Raw genomic sequence first — 26,320 nt, 5'->3', positions numbered from 1 at the left:
ACCAGTCTTTGGGTTCCTAGCACTGGCATCTTTACTATAGGAAGTCGGTTGTGAGTCGTAGCGGCTTCAAAGCCAGCATTGTGCGCTGAACATTCTGAATGGTCCAGCAGCTTTCAGGGACCTTTCATGTGACCTAAAAATCTGCAGTGGAGGGGAGGGTGGGGGTGAACTTCCACTGGGATCACCTATTCAATCTGGAAGTGGAAGTGGGAGCAGGTACCTGTCAAAACTAGGTACCTGCTCCCCCCCCAAAAAAATATTGTGTCCAAAGAGGAGGAGGAGGGGAGAAGGCAGAAAATTTAATATAATTTCTCTGTGCTTATCGCTTGCAAAGGGCATTGGAAAGTAGCTGAAACTGTTACATCCTCTAGTAACCAATTTTTGCATCTGCCAAACTGTCGGACAGCAATTAAAAAAATGACAGACGTTCTAACCCGACCTAGAAGTGTAAACATTTGTATGTAGTTGTGCCAGTATCTGAAATTAGTTTTCCCTGCACCCCATCCTCTCACAAGTGAAATTTCTCTTCTGATGCCTGAAAGATATATCATACTATTAAATACTGGGTTTCATGTATCAGATGTGTCTGTTGCCTTTCGCAAACATTCAGATCTTTCTGTTAAAGCCAAGCTAAATCCATTGATTTAATGGTTTTTCAAAGCAGTTACTGTACCTCGTATTCATAGGCCGCGTACACACGGGCGGACTATCCGTCCAACTAAGTCCGTCAGACAATCCGACAGACAGTCCGTCCTACTTTTGAATGAACGGACTTGACCACACACGACGAACAGACGGTCCGCTGAAAGCTTGCGCGATGACGTGTACGGCACGTACGACGGGACTAGAAATTCGACGTCCAATACACTGCAATGCAACCTTCGGCCGTGTAAATCCTTTCTGAGCATGCGCCATACTTAGTCCGTCCAACTAGCCTACTCACGAGCGGACTGTCCGCTGAAACCAAGTTTGGACGGACAATATTACGGAAATTCCGAAAGACTTAGTCCGCCAGACTGTCCGCTGAAAAAGTCCGCTGAAGCCCACACACGAGCGGATTGTCCGCTGAAACACATTTCAGCGGACTAAGTTGGACGGACAATCCTCTCGTGTGTACGCGGCCTTACTCTTGAAATTTTCCACAGTTTGTCATGTTACAACCAAAAATGTAAATGTATTTTATTGGGATTTTATGTGATAGACCAACACAAAGTGGCACATAATTGTGAAGTGGAAGGAAAATGATAAATGGTTTTTAAAATGTTTTACAAATAAATATCTGAAACGTGTGGCGTGCATTTGTTTTGTATTTACTCTGATACCCTTAACTAAAATCTAGTGGAACCAATTGCCTTCAGAAGTCACCTAATTAGTGAATAGAGTCCACCTATGTGTAATTTAATCTAATTGTATAAATATAGCTGTTCTGTGAAGCCCTCAGAGGTGTTTGTTAGAGAACCTTAATGAACAAGCCATCACGAGGGCTAAGGAACACACCAGGGCATAATCAGCGTTACGTTACAAAAAAATATCCCAAGCTTTGAACATCTCTTGGAGCACTGTTCAATCCATCATCCGAAAATGGAAAGAGTATGTCGCATCTACAAACCTACCAAGATATGGCCATCAGCCTAAACTGACAGGTCAGGCAAGAAGAGCATTCATCAGAGAAGCAGCCAAGAGGCCCATGGTAACTGGAGGAGCTGCAGAGATCCACAGCTCAGGTGGGACAATCTGTCCACAGGACAACTATTAGTCGTGCACTCCACAAATCTAGTGGCAAGAAGAAAGCCATTGTTTAACGAAATCCATAAGAAGTCCCATTTTGCAGCCAGAGCTACAATGGAATGGTTTAGATCAAAGCAGATTCATGTGTTAGAATGGCCCCAGCAAAGTCCAGACCTGAATTCAATTGAAAATCTGAACAGCAATTTTAAGTCTTGCCACAGACATTCTTCATCCAATCTGACAGAGCTTGAGTTATTTTGCAAAGAACAATGGGCAAAAATGTCACTCTCCTAGATGTGCAAAGCTGGTAGAGGCAGACCCAAAGAGACTTGAAGGTGTAATTAAAGCGAAAAGGTGGTTCTACAAAATATTGACTCAAGGGGCTGAATACAAATGCACGCCACACTTTCCATATATTTATTTGTAAAAGATTTGAAAATCATTTATCATTTTCCTCCTACTTCACAATTTTATGTGCCACTTTGTGTGGGTCCATCACATAAAATCCCCAAAAAATAAATTTATGTTTTTGGTTGTCACATTTCAAGGGTTGGGAATACTTTTTCAGGACATACTGTGCTTTTAGTTTAATAAATTGCAGATGATTTAAAAAAAAAAACTTTTGTGAAATGATTGTGGGTTTTTTTTTTTTTTATACAACTTTGACACACATCTGTCCTTCATTGTCAGGGCGTTTCGAAGCACCAGTTATAGAGGAACGCAGAAAAGCTGCAGAAGATATGCTCAGGTTCACTGTGAACATCACAGCACTGAATAACAGCCCCCAGCTAAAGGAGTTCTTCAGGGTAAGACAGATGGTAATGTGGAGTATGAGAAGGGGGTTACTTTCTCTAGATTAGTAATAGAGCTATGTGTACCCACAGCCGGGAGAGGTCACCATGCGATCAGATGGCCCAGATGCAACCGAGACGCTGGTCTTGCCCCCTCCTTTAGTTCCAGAGCCAGTACGAAGTTCTTCATTTGAAATTACAGAAGAAGTGACGAATAATTCGGATGTGGCAGAGTCGGTAGAGGAAGCTGAGCACGATGAAGACATCAGCAGTAATGGTACTGTAAGCTTCTGTCTTTCAGACTGGAAAATAAGATTTTTCAGAGTAAGCTGTATGAATTACTAGAATGGTCTGTACAGTCCACTTTAGTGTGTTGCTGACAGCCTAACTTCAAAATCTTGTAAATCAGTTTGTTTACATCCAACTCCCACTGTACTTCCTGGCTGCTCCAACTTTTAAAGGATAAGTTGACCTTTTCACAAAAATATGTTTTGTTTTTTACAGGTAAAAAAAATGTGCATTTATAATTATTTTTTTAATTTTTTTTGCAGGAGCCAGTAAAGCATTGTACCAGCGATCAGCAGATCATTGATGCCATGCAGGTCTCCTGCAGAACTGTCAGTGTGTCGGCTTCCTCGTACTAGGAAGCCGATACATTCTGACAGGAAGAATCAATGAACTACCACAAAGCTCACAGTGCCATAGTAGTTCATTGAAAACTACAAGACGACAGCCGCAAAGGCTGCCAGACCTTGTTGTTTTTCATTCACAGAGTGCTGTGAATAAGTGATGTGGGCGGAGCTTTGCATGCCCATGAGAGAGAGTGTGTGTGTTTGTATATATATCATTTTCGTTTCATTTTTTTTGACAGCTAGCTGATGGGGGTGGGAGAGGAGATTTCCTGCTAGCTCACAGCGGGAGCCGGTGTATTCATAACATGTTACACTCTGAATATGGGTGTAACATGTATTATGTTATGAAAGATGAACTTATCCTTTAAGTGCTTCAGGTCTCATAGACCCCAGCGCTATGGTCACATCAGAGCCCCCCCATCCTCCTGACTATTTACAGAACACATAACCACAGACTCTGTTTTGTGAATGGGCTGGAGGAGAGGGGATGCAGGTGCAACTGTTGCACTGAGTTCTATGTAGTTCTCTCAGCTGGAGCGCACAGAAAGTCAAGCAGGGAATGGACTTTCTCCTACATGTGAATTAATTGATTTGCATGATATAGAATTATACTTGCATGACAGTGAGGTCCTCTCAAGGAAAAATAATGTTTTGCCTGCGGAACACCCGTGAAAGTAGTCTTGCCCAGAGTTGGGTTTTAAAGCATAGTTCACCATTACCAAAAAAATGCTTATGCAGGTAAAAGGTACCTGTAGATGAAAACAAACTGTAGCTCTGATCATCAGGCCATGTATGTACCTCCTAAAGCCTCACTGGAAAAACTCTCAGAGATGTCCTCATCCCATCCTGTCTTGTTGCTAGGATGTTGCTAAGAGACTGCCCATTGTTACTGTTCACCTTCACCATCACAGGAGCAAGCACTTTCTCTGGTTCAAACCCCCTCACATGCACTTTCTCTCCCCCAATACAGTAGCTTTGAGAGCTTTCTCCTGTGATGGTGGCGGTCTCTCAGCAACATCCTAGCAACAAGGCAGGATGGGATGATGCCATCTCTGGGAGTTTTTTAGTCAGGCCTAAGGAGAGACTGTACGTAAATGGCCTACACCTATAGCAAGGGCATTCTTCAACTTTGATCAGAGTTGTACAGTTTGTTTTTATCTGCAGGCTCCACTTACCTGCATAGGCAGTTTTTTGATAAAGGTGAACTATGCCATTATGGCTCTAAAGTACACCATTCAAATTACAGTGCTTTCAAAGGAATTTGAGTGTTTTAGCTGCTTATAACAGAAATAGTTATTGCCTGTATCTATGACTTTGGTGGTCAAATGTTTAGCCAAAATGTTATTTTGGATAGAGTGGGGAAAGATTAGGACCCCTGTTTGTTTTTGTTTTTTGCTATCTGGAGCTCTATTGAGAAGATTGCCTACTCCGCAGAGACAATGTTTACCCATCTGGTAAACTTTTTTTCCTGTTTTTTGATCGAAAGGAGACCAGTAGGTTTCTTTATTACTATCCGGGGCTCTTTGGATGAAATTCATGGTTAAAATGTAAACCTTCTGGGGAGATGTCCAAAGTTACACCTCTATTGGATTGGAGTACTTAACACTATAAATGGAGTATTTCAGGTAACCATTCCGGTGGACCCTAAACCCTGTATTTTGGGGATTTTAGATGACCTTACCATCGAAGACATACCTAAACAGGCCATAGGTAGAACTCTATTAAAGGCCCTTAAGTTGATACGTAGGCATTGGACGTCATAGTATATGATACTGAACCACCCTCGCTGAGGGAGTGGATTGCCCAAACGCTGAGACTAGAGAAATATTTTTTTCAGCCAGAGGATGCTTGTGCAATTGTGACAAATTGTGGTCCCAGTGGCTTGATACCCCAAGACTCTCCCCTGTAAAATTGGATTTTGAACCACCTACTACTTTGAGGTATTTTTGCTTGTTATTAATGCTGGCACCGAGCCCAACACGATAGCTGAGATGATATCAGACAATTCTGTGGAGACCATGACCTTTTTTAGTGAGAGATGTGGCATGTGTTAAGGTACTTGGAACTATTGTGTTCTTTCTATGTATTTGTGGTGCACTTAGGGCCGGTTCACACTGCGACGCGAGGCGAGGCGACACGGCTCGCCTCGCCTCGCTCCCGCAAGTCGCCCCCATTCTGTACAATGGAACCGTTCTGAGAGGAGCGACTCGAGTCGCTCCGACTCAGAAAAAAGGTTCCTGTACTACTTTGGGGCGACTTCGGGGGCGACTTGCATTGACTTCTATACAGAAGTCCTCTGCAAGTCGCCGCTGAGGTCCGTGCAGGTCGCGGCGAGGCAAGTCGGAGACGCCTCGCCGCGCATCGCTGTGTGAATCGGCCCTTACTCTGGAATGTGTACTGTTATCTGTTATTTTGTTTTGTTGTTCTTTAAAGTGGTAGTAAAAAAAAACAAAAAACCCTGCAAGACAATAGCATCGCATACTCGCATATTATGAAATACTTACCTTAGAAAGATGCCCCCCTCAGCGGTGACCGGGCGCTTATATGTTCCCCCGGTGTTTCTTCTGGGTTGTGAGTGGTCTGAGCCATGCGGGAGCTCTCCGGTCCTGGCAAGGAGCTCTTAAGTGCCGGCACGATACGCCAGACCTTTAGAGCGCATGTGCCACTGAGGTCAGTGGCTGCATCCAGGGTAATATCTCCTAAACGTTGCAGGTTTAAGAGATATTAATTTTACCTACAGGTAAGCCTTATTACAGGCTTATCTGTAGATAAAAATCACCAAGCGGGGGTATACAATCACTTTAATAAAACTTTATTGGAGATCAAAAAAAAAAAAAAAAAAAAGAATCTACAAATCCACAAAATGCTGATTTGGCGAGTAGTGATGAGCTAAGTAAGGTTCATGCCAAACCCAGTTTGGCTCAAACCTTGTGGAAAGCTGTCTCATGATAGTAGGCCTCAGGCCCAATCAGCTGCGTCTGGGGAATTTCCTGCCCCACAGATACACATAGCAATGGCAAGGGGATGCTGGGAACATAATTGAATGAAAATGGCCACATGGTCATATTAGATCAGTCACCAACATCCCTGCCCCTTTGTTATGTGCAGCTACGAAGGTAGGGAATTCCTTAGCCACAGCTTATTGAGCCTGTGGTTTACTATCATGTGACCGCTTCTTGCAGAGGGGAGTATAGTGCATGCTTCTTTTTTTTTTTTTTTTCCCAGAAACCTTTTTTCTTTTTTTTTATACGCTATGCTCACCAGTCCGAAAACCACTGATCTACGTTTTTGGCACTCTTCTTTAAAGGGGGTTTAAAGCCTGGACATTTTATCGATGCGGATCTGAAGAGGATTTATTCTGTGGCAGGAGCAGCCTGTAGACCTGCCATAGCCCAAACTTGTATTGATGCGGCCCTTAGTCTGGGTAGCAGACATAGAATCCTGGCTTTCCAGAGAAGTTGCCAGACGTGGAGGTTTATCTCCCTCTCAAAACTCATGGCTCACTCAGTGGCAGCCTGAAGAGCCTTATGGTTGCAGCATTGGTCTGTGGACAAGCACAGCCTTTGTTCCCTGCCCTTTGACAGGGAGCTTCTGTTCAGCAAGACCATGGAAACAGCAATTCAGTGGGTCTCTGGCTGCAAATTGGAGCTTATTCCACATGAGAGAACATGGCAGCATCAGCCCTTTCGCTCATCCAAAAAATCCAAGGATAACTTCAGAGAGTCAATTTCATACAGGCCAGGGAGTCCTTTTTACAGGCAGTAGAAAAATGTTGGTTTAGCCTTTCCAAAGGGTCCAAGGCCAAGTCTATCCATGCATCAAAATTGTCTCACACGTCCTTTTGAGGATGTCTCCGACCAGTACCACCAAGTGGGAGCAAGGCTAGCTCTTTTCAGAAAGGCCTGGGCAGACTAAGTGAGCGATGCCTGGACCCTGGACATCATCTGAAGAGAATATCGTTTTGGAGTTTGCAAGAAGATCCCCTCAAGCCTTCTTTGTAGAAACCTGTATTTTGGGTGTCCTCTGAAGTTGCAGTGCTTGTGAACATACATAAAAGAATTGTTAGCAGCTTGGGTCATTCTGCCAGTTCCTGAGCAGGGTTCAGGGAGAAGGGTTGTTTTTTTTCTTGTCTCAAAACCTTGGGGTCCCATTTTGGATCAAAAGTCTGTCAATACCTTTTGAGGTTCACCCTTTCAAAATGGAATAGCTATAAACAATAATTTTGGTCTTGAAAGTGAGATTGGATGGCCTCCATCAACTTGGCGGAAGTCTATATGTATGTACCTATAGATCCAGCTCACCACTACTTCCTCAGTTTTTCGGTGCAAAGATTGCATTTCCATTTTTGGCGCCTGCCATGTGGGCTCTACACAGCTCCCAGGACCTTCTCAAGAATGTGCAAATATTCCACTATCTCGACGACATCCTTCTATCCTTTCTATCTCGGGCCCCATCAAGGTGTCTTCTCTACGAGCATGTGATCTTTACCTGCAAGTTACTCAGTCTGTTTGGATGGATGAGCAGTCGCCTAAAAAGTCAACTCCAGCTGACACAGGTCCTAGAGTTTCTTGGGGTCCAATTCAATTCAGCTGTAGGCCGCATTTTTCTTCCTCAGAGGACGGTCCAGGAAGTCAAGAGCTCGACAAGGGAGGTGATGTCCAACTCTTACCTAATAGCAAGGGAGTACATGCAGTACTTGGGTCTCCTGTCCTCTACGATACCAGTGCTTCAGTGGGTCAGATGGACGAAGAGGTTTTAGTTCAGCTTCCTCCGCCAGCGGGGTCGGCACTCGGTTTCCCAGGAGATTTTGATTCTGGCCCGACAGCCCAATCATTGACCTGGTGAACAGTCTCTCGCAATCTGTCTTGCGAAATTCCACTTGCCTCTCCAAACCTGATAGTAGTAGCTACAAATGCCAGCCTTTTGGGCTGGGGAGCCCACTGCCTGGGTCAGTGAGTTGGTGGGAGGACTTTTCTACACATAATTCAAACATACTAGAGTTAGAAGCTGTTTGGCGTGCTTTTCTAGAGCTCCAGTTTTGGTTGTGTGGTCAACCAATGAATGAAGGTTTTGCCGGACAACTGTGGCCTATGTTGCACGTCAGGGAGGTACCAGGAGTCTACCACTCCTCAGAATAGTGTGCCAAATTTTCCTATGGGCTGAACATTACGTCAGCTCTCTAACAGCAGCCTATCTTCCAGGCTCAGGACATCTTAGCAAACCAGCTGAGCCGGAGGTTCATGGACCACAACGCGTGAGCTCTCAACCTCAAGTATTTACGCAAGATCTTCAAAACATGGGAACACCCGCCATAGACCTCATGGCCATCAGAGGTGAATTTACAGCTTTCTCGCTACTTCTACTGATACTGGGATCCAAAAGCCCAGGGCCTTGTCCAAGCCATGGAATTTTGATCTAGTATACATATTCCCTCCGATTTCATGAATTCTCAAAGTGCTTCTCAAGATTCAATTCGAAAAGGTTTGTGCTGCAGTGATCCTTTCCATTTGGCCTGGGAGGCCGCGGTTTTCCTAGGTGTGAAGGATGTAGCTCGGTCAGCCAATTCCACTGCCTCCATTTCAGGACCTCCTGATACAAAACAGAGTTTTTCATCCGAAGCCCAACAGGATGAAATTTAATGGCGTGGAGATTGAGAGGAGATCTTTTACGTCAGATTTGTCTGATGGTGTGGTTGGCACCTTATTGCAGTCTTAAAAAAAGTCTACAAACTCAACCTACCATCAGGTGTGGAAAGCTTTCCTCCCCGTTTCAACTAAAAAGAACTGGAATCCCTTGTCACCTACAGTATTTAATATCTTGGAGTTGCTGCAAACAGGCCTAGAAAGCAGCTTTGCTTACAACTCTTTTAAGTCTGAGCTCTATCGGCCATGTCAAGCAAAAGATGGGCCTTTGATCCTTTAGTTGTCCATTTCCTTAAAGCAGCTATGATAAGGCTATGATAAGGCCACCAGTGAGATGTTTTTTTCCCAAAATTGGATTTATCCCTGGTCTTAAAAGCTTTGCTGCCTCCCCCCATTTGAGCCAAACTCCTCATGCTCTGTTTCATCTGAGATTGAGAACTATTTTACTGATGGCTATTGCTTCTGCGAGGAGAGTTTCTGAGTTGTGTGCCTTCTCATCTAAGGAGCTGTACTATTTGGTACTTCAAGACAGGATTGTGCTAAGGCCAGTGCCAAATTTTTATTTCATTAAATTATTAACCACTTCCCACCCAGCCTATATCAAAATGACAGTTGGGCAGGACTCTTGTCGATCCGGGTGGACATCATATGAAGCCCTCTCGGATAGTGCCTCACACGGGGACGAGCTGCAATGCTGTCACCGGCTGTGTCCACCGGACACAGCCAATGACAAATAACTGTACTGGCCTGCTGCCGGTACCATGTGACCACTGTAGCTAATCACAGCAGGTCACATGATAGTTGTAAACAATGGGTGGCTTCCCTTCAAGCCATCCATTGCGTACAGTTGTGTTGCTAGCTGTGATTGGTCACAGTGATCACATGGTGCAGACTGGGCCAATCACAGACCATCTGTGCCATGTGATCAGCTGTGGCTAATCACAACAAAACAAACTGAATCAATTTCATTCAGTAAAGGGCTTGCTTATATATTAAAAAAAAAAAAATTCCTGATCACTTCCCCAGATTAGTGCAATGTTACTATTGTAACATTATATTGCTGTGGTGAAAGTGTTTTTAAAAGAAAACAAATCTAATAAAAAAAAATTGAATTAATATATATCTTTTTTTTAAATTTCTTAAATGTCCCCAAAATTATTACAAAATTAAAACTTAAAAAAACTTGTCATGCCTCTTACTGAATTCCTGGACTGTCGACATTACAAAAAGGGGTAATTTTGTGTGTCCTTGTGTTATTTGTACTGTTCTGACATTTTTGGGCCTTAAGAAATAAGATGGGCTGTCAGTACATCAGGATTGATGAATTTTCAGATACATACCATAGTTTGTGGACTGTATAACTATCATACAGGCTAAATAATAAAACCTGATTTCGGTTATTTTCACCAAGAAATGTAGCAGTATACATTATGGGCTCAATTTCTGGAAAAAAATTGTTTATTTGTAAAAATTTTTAACTTGTTATTTTTTTCGAAATGTTTAGGTTTTTTTTTTTTTGTTTAGCAAAAAATAAACCCCAGCGGTAATTAAATACCACCAAAAGAAAGCTCCTATTTGTGTGAACAAGATGCTAAGAACGTTTGGGTATTATAGTGTTGCATGACCGTGCAATTGTCGTTCAAAGTGCGACAGTGCTGAAAGCTGAAAATTAGCCTGCCAGAAAGCAGCATACAGTTCTCTGTGTTTTCCTTCTTCTTTTTTGGCAGTTGATTTCACTCCGTTCTCTTTTGGCATTGCTTGTTGCATCCCTTGAAAGGCTGATATGAGGAGGTCCAGAAATAGGGAAAATTGTTTTCCTTGCTTACCGTAAATTTCCTCTCCAGGAACCTCCTCCTGTTAGCCAGATATTCCCCACCCAGTTCCATCACGAGGTGGCGCATTTAGAACAATGTTGGAGAGAGACAGCCGCACTTTATAGGCTAGTTAAAGGAGTTGTAAAGGCAGAAGGTATTTTATCTTAATGCATTCTGTGCATTAAGATAAAAATCCTTCTGTTTGTAGCAGCTCAACTAATACTTACCTGAGGTCCCTCTCTGTCCAGCGATGTCCACAAGTGTATCAGCCGTCCAAGTTTCTGCCTTCTGATTGGCTGAGACAAAGCAGTAGTGCCATTGGCTCCCACTGCTGTCAAAGTCAGCTAGCTAATCAGAAGAGAGAGGGGGCAGGGCCGGGTCGGGGCTCTGTGTCTGAATGGACACAGGGAGCTGTGACTCGGCTCAGGTGCCCCCCATAGCAAGCTGCCTGTTGTGGGGACACTCAACAGGAGGGAGGGGCCAAGAGAGCCAAAGAGGGACCTGAGAAGAGGAGGATCTGGGCTGCTCTGTGAAAATCCTGGAGGGGGCGTAGGATCCAGGAAAGGCAAATGACGGCAAGGAAGAAAAAAATGTGTGTGTGTGTGTATAGAACAATGCACTTTTTTTTTTTTTTTGTAAGGTGTGTATTTTTAAAAAAAAAAAGGTGCTATGTTATTAGGCTTTTTTCCTTTGCTGTGAACTGTTTTTCTTTGAATTAAAATGGAAAATACTGCAGTTGGCCACTGGTTGGAACTAAGTATCACAGGCATTTCTAGTGGCCAAATGTGGTAGTTTCCAGTTTAAATCAAGGAAAAGAAAACAAATAATTTTTTTTTTCTATGTTCACACAGAATGAATGTACATACACTTTTACTGATAGCATTATTTTGCAGAATATATATATATATATATATATATATATATATATGTGTGTGTGTTCTGAGTACGGTAATTCATCATCTTTTCTCTTTACAGAGCAAACTCAGCTTGATGTACTGTTTGGTCTAAATGAAGACTTGTGTCAGTTAGAAGCTGATAACTTTCAGGACCCCCCGCCATCTACTAGCACACTAACTACCAATGACTTGGCAATGTTCGATCCTTGTTTCTCTGAAGGTGAGTCACTATAAGAAATAGTAACAAACTAAACTCTAAAGCTGGCCATGGATGGACTGACTTTTTGTTCCATCTATGGTTGTTCCTGTTCAGGTAGCGTCGACATAGTTATCAACTCCTCTTGAAAAAGAATGTTGGAAAGTGTGTGTTCGATCAATCGGCTGCAGCGCTGAGTAGTGTAATCTGAAAAAGAAGTCCCCGCAAAAATAATTTTTTGTTTTCTTTTTCCACATGATTGGGTCTTGCAGACATGGTTGATGTGCAGATATGAAGGGAACAATTATTTCTCCTGCGCTCGTGCAGGCGGTATTGATGTAAAGTGGTGGTAATTTTGAATGATGGGTAGTATAGGAAGATCACGTGTGTCCCGCTGCCTAAACTTACCAGGGGTGGTCCGAAGAAGGCCGTGTGAAAAGAGAGGTGGAAGGAACGTGATCTAATCCATGGGTCTAAATAATAAAGTTGATTCTTAGACAAAGTAGATGAGTACAAATAAGTTACTACGTATTCATAAAAACTAGGTTACAAAATATTAATTTAAAATTAATTATGCCCATGCAAGGGCAAATGCTCAATGGAAGGCTAATGCGTTTCAAGTGGTTCCCTCTTCATCAGAGCCTTGGAAAGCAAAAGAAGGTCTGTAAAGTGTGGTAGATATACATGGAGAAGATTGGCTGATTTGGAGATGTATCACATGGTGGGTGATGTATTCTCCCTTTACTCTAAAAGTATCCACATCCCAGCGCTCATGACATCAGTTGCAGAGATGAAGTTGATGAAGAAACGCATTAACCTACTTTTGAGCATTTGCCCTTGCAGGGGAATAATTAATTTTTAAATGAATATTTTGTAACCTAGTTTTTATGGTCGATGTGCACTTTCATCATGATGGTATCACTGAATGGAGTTATATATGCTAGAAATTCTTAAATCACGAAATACATAAAGACGGTGAACTAAAATTTAATATATATATATATATATTATATTTTATGAAGGGGGATTCTGGGCACTGTAGAACCCACCTGAAGGTGCCATGCTAAACCAGTATGTTAATCATCATTCATTCTAGAAGGTGCAGTTGAAGAATCAGAAACCTCTTTGCATCTGCTGTCTCTGAAGTGTGAAGTGAAGGATCATCCTGTTGGTGTAGAAGATGGTGGCACTTACCTATCACAAGCCACATTAGAAGTTCAGAAAGCGATGGAGTCAGAGCTGTCTGGAGATTACCCTGAGGCCTTCAAACTATTCCGAAATGCTGTGGATATCTTATTAAAGGGAGTGAAAGGTAAGCTATGTGGATCACAGTTCTGTAAGCTATACTGTAATTTGACCATAAACTTGAAATGTTAAATTAGAACACATTGTAATGTTACTAAGGCCGGCCATACATGGAGCAAACTTCTTTCCTGCAATCACGGGTTGCAGACAGTGTTGATGCGAGAATCCCTCTTGCTGGGTCATTGTCTTCTCCTGGCGAGAAGTCGAGGGAAGCTATTCCCCAGGAGAAGACAGTGATTATTGCTAGTGGCTATAGCAGCCGTTAGGGATAATCGAAGGTAAAACCTGGCATGCTGGTTGTACCCAAGTTGATTGATCCATAAACTTGGTACATTCAGCCTACCTATGCACCGTTCAAATCTCGGCTGGTTCAGCAGAAACCGTCTGAGATTCGAACTGTGTATGGCCTGCCTAACCTTGACATCAAATACTAAGATCCTTAAATGAGATCTCCAGGAATTGTATGCAGAATTAGCAGTGGAATGTGAGTTTATTGTGTTACTAACACTTGGGTTCAGCATTAAAACAAAGAAAACTGATTGCTAGGCAAAAGGGGGTTGATTTACTAAAGACAAATAGACAAACGAGGGAATTTTCCCTATGCTTCGTGAATGAGCTGAAGCTCTTCTGACTTCAATTGTCCAATTATGTGCAAGCAAAATACTGTGGGTTTTTTTATTTTTTTATTTGCATTTAGTAAATGAATCCCAGTAAGTGGGATCACACTAATATACTAGGCACTGGCTCTGGAATTTTACCCGCAATGGTAACTTTTTGCCCAGCTTTTGTCATTTCCCTGGAAAAATCAAAGTCTTATGTCAGATACCTTCTAGATAAAGCTCACATGAAGATTAAAGCCCACTATTATGTATAAAGATTAGGCAGTGAGACCTATAATGTAGTTGCATTTTCATTTCAGGGTGATCCTTCACATAACTTATTTCTTAATAATTTAAAGTGGTATTAAACCCCAAAATAAAAATGGAAAATAATGCAGCTCACCTGCTCTTAGACGTGGCAACTACATTAGTTTACTTGTTTTGGCTTCTCCCCCCCCCCCCCTCCCCTTTTATTTTCGGCTGTTATTTCTGCCTTTAGGTCTGTTTTTCACTTTCCTTTTTTTTACTTTCTTTGTTTTTAGCCAAAAAAAAAAATAGGTTTTTATTTAGAATTGAATACATTATAGTCCAGAGATCATTTAGTCCATATACAGCAATTATATACAGTCCAGTATACAATGGAAACATTTCGTATTTCACCATGGTCACCATCATCATTTGTAGATATCTGGATTTGGTCAATATCTTCTGCCGTAAATTATATGTGGGGAAACTTTTTTGGGGTTTTCCAAAAGCTAATGCCTCAAGGGCAGTTGGAATGGATTTTCCACCCACCGTATGTAGCATAATACTCTCGAGAGCACTGGGGATTCTGTCTGCCTGTTCTCCTTCCGCTATCATGGTGCCTTTTAAGCGTTGCAATTGCAATGACAGATAGTACAGCCATGGATTTGGTAACGCAAGTCCATCATCGTCCTTACAATGTTGCAGTTGCTCTAACTTTATCCTAGGGAGACGGTTTTTCCAAATCAGCTTGTGGAATATGGTATTTACTATTTTACTATCCTAAGACCCCTTTCACACTGGTGAGTTTTGCAGGCGTTATAGCGTTAAAAATAGCGCCTGCAAACCGCCCCAAAACAGCTGCTCCATTCAACCCCTCGGGCTTCCACACTGGACCGGTGCGCTGGCAGGGCATCAGAAAAAGTCCTGCCACCAGCTTCTTAGGAGCGGTGAACTCGCCACTCCTCCACCGCTGCTCCCCATTGAAATCAATGGGGCAGTGCTGTGATACCGCCAGCAAAACGCTGCTCCGGCAGTGTATTTAATCCCTTTTCGGCCGCTAGCGGTGGACTAAAATGACGGTAAACCGGCTTTAAAAATAGCGCTGCTTTACCGCTGATGCCCGGGGCAGCTCGGTGTGAAAGGGGTCTAAATGTTTTAAGTGGGATTACCACTGGGGAGTTATGGAGCATGTATAGCAGTTGGGGCATAAGAATCATTTTAATTAGGTTCACTTTGCCCGCAACTGACATACACAGAGGGTTCCAAGATTTGACACGCGATCGAAATCTGCCCAGAAGAGGAGAGTTATTAAGGTGGCTGTAGTCCTTGATTCACGGTGTCACCTGTATCCCCAGATATTTAAAAGAGGTGGCTATAAGGATATCCCCTACTGGTCCCTATGTTGCAATTGTTCGTCATCTATCGGCATTAGAGCTGATTTGGTCCAGTTTATTTTTAGGCCTGAGAACTTCCCAAAGCGGACTATGGTATCCATCGTCTCATTCGGGGATCGCTCTGTATCTCTCAGCAGAATCATTGTGTCATCTGCATATAGCATCACTTTCTCCTGCCTACTATCCCCGTAGCAGACGCCAGTGATACCTTTGTTATCTCTGATCGCCATTGGTTCGATCGCCAGGGCAAACAGCAGGGGGGATAGAGGACACCCCTGTCGGGTGCCCCGGCCTAATGCAAAGGGTAGCGACAATCTACCTGCCTAATAACTGCCTGGGTGGGGATACAGCAAATGCACCCAGGAGATATATACATCTCCAAAGCTGAATCGCTTCAATACCTCCCAGAGATATGGCCATTCAACATTGTCAAAGGTTTTCATAGCATCCAGTGACAGCAGGGCTCTATGGCCCATATTATCGGCTTGGGACTGCATGTTAAGAAATTTTTCAGTTTCCTTTAAAGTGGAACTTCATTCTCTCAATCATCATTGACTATTTTGAATCCTTTTACATTTATTTAGTTACTTCCTAGTTTTCATGCCTAGGCAAATGATGTCATACATGCCAGGAGTCTTCAGGAGGTGAGGAGGGCTTTTCTCAACTAAGCACACCCTCCTGTCTAAATGCCTGAGCTAAGGACAGGTGGATTCTAGGAAACAATTACATGAATCATCTGCCTTTACTTAAGATGGCCACAGCCAGAAATGCTAGGGGGTGTGATTTCTCAGTAAAATAAATCATGGAGACATGGATGGATGGGGGAATTTGCTTTGAATATCCACTTCAATACAGGGTGCTTTTTCCTGCACAGGCCAATTTTCAGTTTTCAGTGCTGTCACACTTTAAATGACAATTGCACGGTCGTGCAACATTGTACCCATATGAAATGTTTATCATTTTTCTATAGACATTCGAGTTTTTTCTTTTGGTGGGTTAATCACCACTGGGCTTTTTATTTTTTACTAAACAAACAAAAAAAGACCAAAAATGTTTAAAAAAAAATTCCTTTATACAATTTGGCAAATAAGTAATTTTTCATCTGCACTGATGAGGCAGCACCCATGCCCTGATTATCAGTGTAAATGTCCCTTATAACTGGAAAGCCAATTATCAGCTTTTCAATCCTCAGGCACTAAGAGCGCTGAGGAAAGAATTTGTTTACATGTGATCAGTTGGACACAGCTGATCACATGGTAAAGAGCCTATGTTACCAGATCTTTACCCTGCTCGGTGATGGGCTGTGTCTGAGGGACACTGCTCACCATGATGTCCAGTCAGGATGGTAAAGCCACTGCCTGGCCATCATTCTGTTATAGGCCAGGCTGGAAAGTGTTAAAAAATGAATTAAATAGTGCTTTTGGTTTGTGGTGCTCAGATACAGTGTAGTTCTGCTTTTAACAGACCAAGCTGTCAAGTAAAAGTAGCAGTAGAGGGTTGACACTATTTAACACTGACAGGGGTGTTTGCAATAGTCAGCTTGTATTCATTTATATAACAACTTTATCCCAAAAGGAAAAAAAAAAAAACTCTGGAGTTCAGCTTTAAAGTGATATTAAAATCTAATTTTTTTTATGTAAAAAAAAAAATAACAAACATGTCATACTTACCTGCTCTGTGTGGTGGTTTTGCACAGAGCAGCCTGGGTCCTCCTCTTCTTGAGACCAACGTTGGCACTCCTGGCCCCTCCCCCCGTTGAGTGCCCCCGCAGCTAGCTATGGGGGCACCCAAGCTGAGCTGCTGTTCTGTGTGTCTATTCAGATACGGAGCTGCTCCTGATTGGCTTATTGGCCGTGATTGACAGTAGCACGAACCCATGGCTCCCGCTGCTTCCAAAAGCCAATCAGGAGTGCGAGTCCTACATCGTTTTGTGCTTTTACAACCACTTTAAACAGTCAGCCAATATGGCATCCTAAAGCCATATGACCCATGTTGGCGTACACGGGGAGATTAAATAAAACTGGAGCACTCAAAATCTGGTACAGCTATGCATAGCAACCAATCAGCTTCTAACTTCAGCTTATTTAATTAAGCTTTGACAATAAAACCTGGAAGCTGATTGGTTTCTATGCACAGCTGTACCAGATTTTGCATTCTCCGGCTTTAGTAAATAACCCCCAGTGTCTGGCAACCAACCTTTTACCAGCCATAAAGAAAAAAGGCCGATCTTAATTACAATGCATAACATTTGGCTTTGACAAACCAATGAAGGTAAACTTTTTGTCCTAAAACAAAAAAGGCTTTATACGTGCCTGTTTCGTGTAACAGTATTGTACAGATCGGTTGCTTTCCTCCTCTTTGGCCTACCCTTGGCAGCTCTGTCCACCTCTTCTAGATTTTGCCTCCTCAGCAAGCCATGTACTAAGAGGTCACCTGTACAGGCCTGCTTCAGAGCCGGGCTGTGTGTGTCCATAGATGCACACAGTGCCGGCAATTGACTTCTACCAAAAAAACACATCTAAGGATTGTTAAACTGCAGTATATTACATGTTTTGGCTTTAATACTGCTTTAAGCTGCATTTCAGCCTGTGAGTATGGGCATGGTAGCCTCTTTTATAGGTTTCTGACTCAACATTTCTTGTAATAATAATAAAAAAAAAAAAAAAAAGGGGGAAGCCATGACACTTTTACCAGGCTGAGGATGGGGGATCATGACATAGATATCTTACTGGAGCTTTTTCTTCTTTAGATGATCGTTGTCCTGAGCGACGTGAGGCCGTTGCACGCAGAACGGCAGAATATCTCCATCATGCAGAGAAGATCTTTCAGGAGCACATGGATGGACGTTTATCAGATGAGCACAAAAAAGCTCCTTAAATGTAGCTGTAAATGACTTTTTTTTTTTTTTTACTTTTTTTATATTAAAAACTTTTTTTTTTTTAAAGCCCTGGAAATGTGCAGAGAGAGGAAATGCACATGAATACAAACGAACAAATTTGTCTTTCTATTATTTTTTTGGTTTACAGCAGCAGATAGAATCAAGTACTTCTTCCATGTGTTTGGGAACTGGACACCCCTGCAATGACTTTTATTTAATACTGCTATGTCTTGTTTAGTGGTTGCTATAAATGTTCTCACTGGAAAAAAACGCTTTATAAAGCAAAAGTGATTTCTGCTAACTGATAAAAAAGCAGTGTTTGTGTTTTATATTACTTAAGCTGTTAAACAGATCACCTTATTGTAAATAATATTATCAATGTATGTTACTCTTTTTAAAAAAAAACTTCATTCATTCTATATATAGTTTTGTAATTATTAATGTACTTTTGGCAGAGCCTTATTTGCTCATTCCATACTCGGGCTCTGCTTCCTGCTACACAATGGTTATGTTGTACCACTGCTCCACACAATGCGCCTTTTTGAGTCAGACAGCTTAGTGAAAATATAGTACTGGTTTAATGGCTGATATAATAGTTAGCAGCAAAAAAAGGGGAGGAAAGTTTGGGGACTTTAGATGAGGCAATGAATGGATAAGTTAATCTGCCTCCATCCCTAGTGTATACAAAAAATATCAAAAAGAAATGTTGGGACTTTAAATGAAGCACAGCTAAGAGCATAAGATATATAGAAACCACATGATCATGGATGCCAAAAGCATATACATTGAATCAACGCGATAACTTAAAAAATTTGATAAAGTCTTAATTTATTATGCATGATAGTGACATAATTAATAACCAATCTATAGATAATAAAAATATTGGTACATGATAATGTGATCATGCTAATTCTTAAGCAACATGATTGGTTTTGAATTATGCCATTATCAACACAATCTATAGATAATAGAAACATTGGTACACGGTAGTGCGATTATGCTAATTCATAAACAACACACATAGCAATGATAATAAATTAGTAAAACTTTGATGATGAGATTAATATCACTTGCTACGGAATCTCAAGATCACGTGTTTATGTGGTGTAGCATAAGGCTTAGGCTCTACGCGTTTCATGGGGGATAATAGTTGTTTAAAAAATAAGTTTACCTTTAATAACAACACATAGCAATGATAATAAGATTAATATCACTTTCTGCAGAATCTCAAGATCACATGATTATGTGGTGTAACATAAGGCTAAGGCTCTACGTGTTTCGTGGTGGCTAATAGATGTTTAAAAAATAAGTTTACCTTTTCACAAAAAATGAAAAAGTGAACTAACTCCAAATATCCTGCCCACTCTTATGGACCCCGCTGATCATACCAGTTTTCATGCTTCGTGCTGCTGGCGCAGCAGCCCTGGCGTGAATATCTAACATAATGCTGACAACAACAAGCACTCGTTAGCTTCATGACCATGCTAACCAATGAGAAGCGCTTTTGAGGTTTCTTCCTCCAGTAAGACATCCCAGAAAAAAAAGCAATTCTCAAAGGTCTGCGCGGTCGTACTGACCAATAAGTGATTGCCATTATGATGGATTTTCACTTTGAGACTTTGCATTGTGGTTTATTGGCTACTACACTGGCAGCACACGACATTTGAAGTTGGTTCATCTGTTCGTTTTTTGTGAAAAGGTGAATTTAATATTTTAAATGGTTAGGAAGTTATTATAGTAATCTACTCTTCCCCAGTGGCTAATTTACAAACCCCTTCATACAATACCGTAAGAAAAATATAGAAAAGTGATTATCTAAACTTTTAAGAGCCGTGTTAAAAAAAAAAAAAAAAATATGTACATCCCGTTTCATCGCAAAGGTGTTCAGTGGGGTTAGAATCAGGGTTTTATGTGGACCACTTGAGTGCCTCTACAACAACCTTCTCAAGCCATTAACTGATGGAGATGGCTTTGTGCAGTCGTGGTGGAACAGAAAAATAGAAGATTGTATTTTCACCTTTCCGAAATTTCTTTCCTGGTGCATCTTCATAGCAGCATGCAATGCTCCTGCAGACTTAACATACTAGCTTGTCAGGCAATGATTTTCTACTCCAACATGCAGCAACCATTAGGGCTGGTAACCTGTGGTGTTTGTAGATGGGTAGCAATACTAATTAGAGTCAAGACATTGACCTTCATGAACAGGCAGACTTGACATACTAATGCCAAAAATTACAAAAAGCCTTACAACAGGAGGGTGCTTGGCTGACAGCGCTACGTTCTCCCTAAATTGACCATAGCAAACCAAAAAGCTATGTGTGACATAAATATGACCTCAAATTGTAAATAGAAATACAGCAATCAATAGATAATCTAAACTACAGAGTGGTAGCCCAACACATAGACACACAGCTACTACACAATAGGAGAAGTGCTGCTGTAATTAGGGAGAGGGAACTCTATCTTTAGTAAAAACAATATACAGTATCTCTCACATTTTTGTAAATATTTTATTAGATCTTTTCATGTGACACTGAAGAAATTACACTTTGCTACAATGTAAAGTAGTGAGTGTACAGCTTGTATAACAGTGGAAATGTTCTGTTCCCTCAAAATAACTCAACACACAGCCATTAATGTCTAAACCACTGGCAACAAAAGTGAGTACACCCGTAAGTGAAAATGTCCATATTGGGTCCAAAGTGTCAATATTTTGTGTGGTTATTTTCCAGTCCTGTCTTAACCCTCTTGGACATGGAGTTTCCCAGAGCTTCACATGTTGCCACTGGAGTCCTCTTCCACTCCTCCATGATGACATCACGCAGCTGGTGGATGTTAGAGACCTTGCACTCCTCCACCTTCCATTTGAGGATGCCCCACAGATGCTCAATAGGGTTTAGGTCTGGAGACATCCTTGGTCAGTCCATTATCTTTACCCTCAGCTTCTTTAGCAAGGCATTGGTCATCTTTGAGGTGTGTTTGGGGTTGTTATCATGTTGGAATACTGCCCTGCGGTCCAGTCTCTGAAGGGAGGAGATCATGCTCTGCTTCAGTATGTCTCAGTACATGTCGGCATTCATGGTTCCCTCTGAACTGTAGCTCCTCAGCGCCGACCCCACACATGCAGCTCCAGACCATGACACTCCCACCACCATGCTTGACTGTGGGCAAGACATACTTGTCTTTGTACTCCTCACTTGGTTGCCACCACACACGCTTGACACCATCTGAACCGAATACCTTTATCTTGGTCTCATCAGACCACAGGACATGGTTCCAATAATCCACGTCCTTAGTCTGCTTGTCTTCAGCAAACTGTTTGTGGGTGTTCTTGTGCATCATCTTTAGAAGAGGCTTCCTTCTGGAACAACAGCCATGCAGACCAATTTGATGCAGTGTGCGGCATATGGTCTGAGCACTGACAGGCTGACCCCCCCCCTCTCTGCAGCAATGCTGGCAGCACTCATATATCTATTTCCCAAAGACAACCTCTGAAAATGATGCCTAGCATGTGCACTCAACTTCTTTGGGCGACCATGGTGAGACCTGTTCTAAGTGGAACCTGTCCTGTTAAAACGCTGTATGGTCTTGGCCACCGTGCTGCAGCTCAATTTCAGGGTCTATTCTTATAGCCTATGCCATCTTTATGTAGAGCAACAATTCTTTTTTTCAGATCCTCAGAGTTTTTTTGCCATGAGGTGCCATGTTGAACTTACAGTGACAAGTATGAGAGAGTGAGAGCGATGACACCAACTTTAATACACTTGTTCCCCATTCACACCTGAGACTTTGTAACACTAACGAGTCACATGACACCGGGGAGGGAAAATGTCTAATTGGGCCCAATTTTGACATTTTCACTTAGGGCTGTATTTATTTGTGTTGCCAGCAGTTTAGACATTAATGGCTGTGTGTTGAGTTATTTTGAGGGGACAGCAAATGTACACTGTTATACAAGCTGTACACTCACTACTTTACATTGTAACAAAGTGCAATTTCTTCAGTGTTGTCACATGAAAAGATATCCACACAGTCACAAGAAAATGATGGATGAGCAGCCACAGTGTCTGGATCATGGTGTAGCCAGCTGACTGGTGAAGAGCTGGGCTGGATGGCAGAAATCTCTGCTACTCTGGCTCAGCTCGCTCAATCCCAAGGACAGCGCTCCTGTAAAAGTAGGATCGCAGGCCATGTTTCGAAGACTCCTCCTCTTCTTCAGCTAACCCCCACAGGCTACCCACTCTTGTCTAAATAGACCACCACAAGCTCCAAACCCGTATTCCCCCTCCAGGTCCACCATCGTCGACTGAGAGCTGCCCTTGCCTTGCTTTAGATTTGACATAGTAGCTTATCAGGCAATAACTTTCCACCACAAACAGCAACTATTAGGCTGGGAGCCGGTGATGTTTGTAGGTGTGGAGTAATGGTAGCTGAGCTGATGACCTTGATCCACATTGTCTGGATGTCTGCTCCTAGTTAGCGACTTGTCTTGACCTTTAGAGGGCTACCTCCGTCTTGGGGTTCTTTCAGGGATGTACAGTGCCTTGCGAAAGTATTTGGCCCCCTTGAACTTTTCAACCTTTTGCCACATTTCAGGCTTCAAACATAAAGACATCAAATTTTTATTTTTTTGTGAAGAATCACCAACAAGTGGGACACAATTGTGAAGTGGAACGAAATCTATTAGATTTTTGAAACTTTTTTAACTAATAAAAAAATGAAAAGTGGGGCGTGCAAAATTATTCGCCCCCTTGCATTAATACTTTGTAGAGCCACCTTTTGCTGCGATTACAGCTGCAAGTCGCTTGGGGTATGTCTCTATCAGTTTTGCACATTGAGAGACTGAAATTCTTGCCCATTCTTCCTTGCAAAACAGCTCGAGCCCAGTGAGGTTGGATGGAGAGCGTTTGTGAACAGCAGTTTTCAGCTCTTTCCACAGATTCTCGATTGGATTCAGGTCTGGGCTTTGACTTGGCCATTCTAACACCTGGATACGTTTATTTGTGAACCATTCCTTTGTAGATTTTGCTGTATGTTTGGGATCATTGTCTTGTTGGAAGATAAATCTCCGTCCCAGTTTCAGGTCTTTTGCAGACTCCAACAGGTTTTCATCCAGAATGGTGCTGTATTTGGCTGCATCCATCTTCCCCTCAATTTTAACCATCTTCCCTGTCCCTGCTGAAGAAAAGCAGGCCCAAACCATGATGCTGCCACCACCATGTTTGACAGTGGGGATGGTGTGTTGAGGGTGATGAGCTGTGTTGCTTTTACGCCAAACATATTGTTTTGCATTGTGTGTGCAAAAAGTTCGATTTTGGTTTCATCTGACCAGAGCACCTTCTTCCACATGTTTGGTGTGTCTCCCAGGTGGCTTGTGGCAAACTTTAGACGAGACTATTTATAGATATCTTTGAGAAATGGATTTCTTCTTGCCACTCTTCCATAAAGGCCAGATTTGTGCAGTGTACGACTGATTGTTGTCCTATGGACAGACTCTCCCACCTCAGCTGTAGTTCTTTGCAGTTCATCCAGAGTGATCATGGGCCTTTTGGCTGCATCTCTGATCAGTCTTCTCCTTGTCTGAGCTGAAAGTTTAGAGGGACGGCCAGGTCTTGGTAGATTTGCAGTGGTCTGATACTCCTTCCATTTCAAAATGATCGCTTGCACAGTGCTCCTTGGGATGTTTAAAGCTTGGGAAATCTTTTTTTATCCAAGTCCGGCTTTAAACTTCTCCACAACAGTATTACGGACCTGCCTGGTGTGTTCCTTGGTCTTCATGATGCTCTCTGTGCTTTCAACAGAACCCTGAGACTATCACAGAGCAGGTGCATTTATACAGAGACTTGATTACACACAGGTGGATTCTATTTATCAACATCAGTCATTTAGGACAACATTGGATCATTCAGAGATCCTCGCTGAACTTCTGGAGTGAGTTTGCTGCACTGAAAGTAAAGGGGCCGAATAATTTTGCACGCACCACTTTTCAGTTTTTTATTTGCTAAAAAAGTTTCAATTATCCAATAGATTTCGTTCCACTTCACAATTGTGCCCCACTTGTTGGTGATTCTTCACAAAAAATAAAAAATTTATATCTTTATGTTTGAAGCCTGAAATGTGGCAAAAGGTTGAAAAGTTCAAGGGGGCCGAATACTTTCGCAAGGCACTGTAGATATTACAATAGTATTGGCTCTCTTTTTCCCAATATCTTCACGACTTACCTAATCCCTTTATCTTACAAGCAATGAGTGATCTTACTGGGCAGTTTTCCCACAAAGAAAGAGCAAAGCAGCTGACTGAAATAAAAGCAGCATGGTACAGTGATCCCAGAGGTAACACTAAGAAGGAGATAGGAAAAGCCCAGGTGAATGCCATAAAAAGGGAAAATATACCTTTAAACAATGACCACATAAGCATCCAGCATGCATGAATAGAGAACACCAAGTGTTGCCCAAAAAAATATTAAATCATTTAAAACTGTCACCCTTGGCCATTAGTGATGATATTCATGCCTAAACATGTTCAGATCGCAGTCTGGGGCTCCTAGCACTATTTTGGAAAAGTGCAAGCCAGGAAACTTGCCACAGCAGTTGCATCATTTCCTGCCATCCATGCTCAGTGTACTTTCACTGCTGCAGCCATCTTGGAAATGGCAAATGTCCACAATACAGACAGGTGCAGGAAAACACTGACAGAGAAAAGCAAATGTAAAGGAAAAGCAAAAATGCTGTCACTTACCTCAAAGTGTATTGAAGCTTTCTTTAACTGGCCTGCACCACCAAAATGGGGCTCCAACCACATAGCTAATTTAGAGGGTGTACAGGAAGGACTTCCACCCAGGAGAGGCTGAACCATTCCCCCCAGAATTGGGCTCCAACCCTGTAAGGGCTTTAACTAAACTGTAGCCACAAAGTTGGAAGCTATTGTTTAACTCCTCTTTACACTATGTTTCAACACAGAATAACATTTGAAAAGTTACCTTTTAAAATGTGTTGCATATAGCCCTGAAAATGACCTAAAAACCCAAAACATTTTCTATAAACAGAGAACCTGCGGAATAAAAAGATGGTTGTTGCAAATTTAGTGATTTTTCATTTAATTTATTATTTTTTCTTTCTTTCTTTTTGAACTTGATTACTTTCACAAAGAGGCAAGCCCCTTTGTAATATATTATTATATTTTACGTGACAGGCCATTTTTGTGGAGATGCCAGTGGTTCTCCCCAGCACTACTTGCAAATACATAGAGTAGGAACAGTACTCAATTTTTTTATTTGTTTACATTTCTGCCTGTCATCTGCTAGAACCTGAGCATGGCAAACCTGGAAGTGCTCAGAACAGAGCAATTCCGGGTTCACAGCAAGGTGGGAGGATCTACAATATGAATGTTCACCAACCTCCTCCCTTTGCTCTGCCATTCTAAAATCTGACCTCATTAGCGCTTACCCCAAGAGATGCTCAGGGTACTATGTAAAAGTAACGCTCAAGATTAACCATTTCACATAGAATTACAAGCCCAAGTAATGCTCAGGGTAACACTAACACACGATCGGTATTCCGGCCAGAAAAAGACTGATGACCGTGTGTATTTTCCATCGGAAATTAGCTGTCCGAATTCCCGCCAGCCAAAAATTGATAGCATGTTCTCAATTTTCCAGACAGAAAAACGTTCTATCTGTAATTCCGATCGTGTGTATGCAATTCCGACACGCCAAAAAATCATGCATGCTCAGATTCAACTACGAGACAGAAGCTATTGGCTACTGGCTATTGATTTTCCTTTTTCTAATCCCGTCGTACGTGTTGTACATCACCGCATTCTAAACTATTGGAATTTGTTGTGACCGTGTGTAGGCAAGGCAGCTTGAGCGGAATTCCGTCGGGAAAACCATCAGAGCTTTTTCCGAGGAGAAAGAATTCCAATCGTGTGTACGCGGCATAAAGAGATTAAATATCTGTATGCAGCAGCATAATCTGTACACTTTACTGGGAAAACACGAACTTGATCATTTGAAGAGGTCTCCACATCTTTTTGGCCATATAGTAGGCAAGATGGTAAGGTGTCCACAAATTTTTCAACAGAAAGTGTGCTAGTATTAGGAGTTAACTTTACTTACATGGCAGAAGTGTGTTAGACACGGTAAGCCCGACTGCACCAAAAAGGCTAAAATTAGCTACCTCTGAAAAAAAGCTTTTAGGA

General features: G+C 42.1%; 1 protein-coding gene across 1 annotated transcript in view; it reads left to right on the top strand.

Annotated features, from left to right (window-relative positions):
• SNX15 (sorting nexin 15) overlaps positions 1-18,540 on the top strand; it is a 44,576-nt gene extending 26,036 nt beyond the window's left edge. The window contains exons 4-8 of the mRNA XM_077459420.1: positions 2,419-2,534; positions 2,613-2,796; positions 11,583-11,723; positions 12,796-13,011; positions 17,993-18,540. Coding sequence (XP_077315546.1) covers positions 2,419-2,534; positions 2,613-2,796; positions 11,583-11,723; positions 12,796-13,011; positions 17,993-18,120 — 785 coding nt within the window. The 3' untranslated portion in view covers positions 18,121-18,540. The remainder of the gene's footprint in view (positions 1-2,418; positions 2,535-2,612; positions 2,797-11,582; positions 11,724-12,795; positions 13,012-17,992) is intronic.
• Positions 18,541-26,320: the final 7,780 nt, after the last annotated feature.

This window comes from Lithobates pipiens, unplaced genomic scaffold (assembly GCF_037356315.1).
Source record: "Lithobates pipiens isolate NorthernLeopardFrog02 unplaced genomic scaffold, aLitPip1_a1.2 Scaffold_10, whole genome shotgun sequence".
In the NCBI taxonomy this organism is placed as follows: Eukaryota; Metazoa; Chordata; class Amphibia; order Anura; family Ranidae; genus Lithobates; species Lithobates pipiens.
Note: the sequence above shows the minus strand (reverse complement) of the source record. Positions and strands in the feature narration are given on the sequence as shown.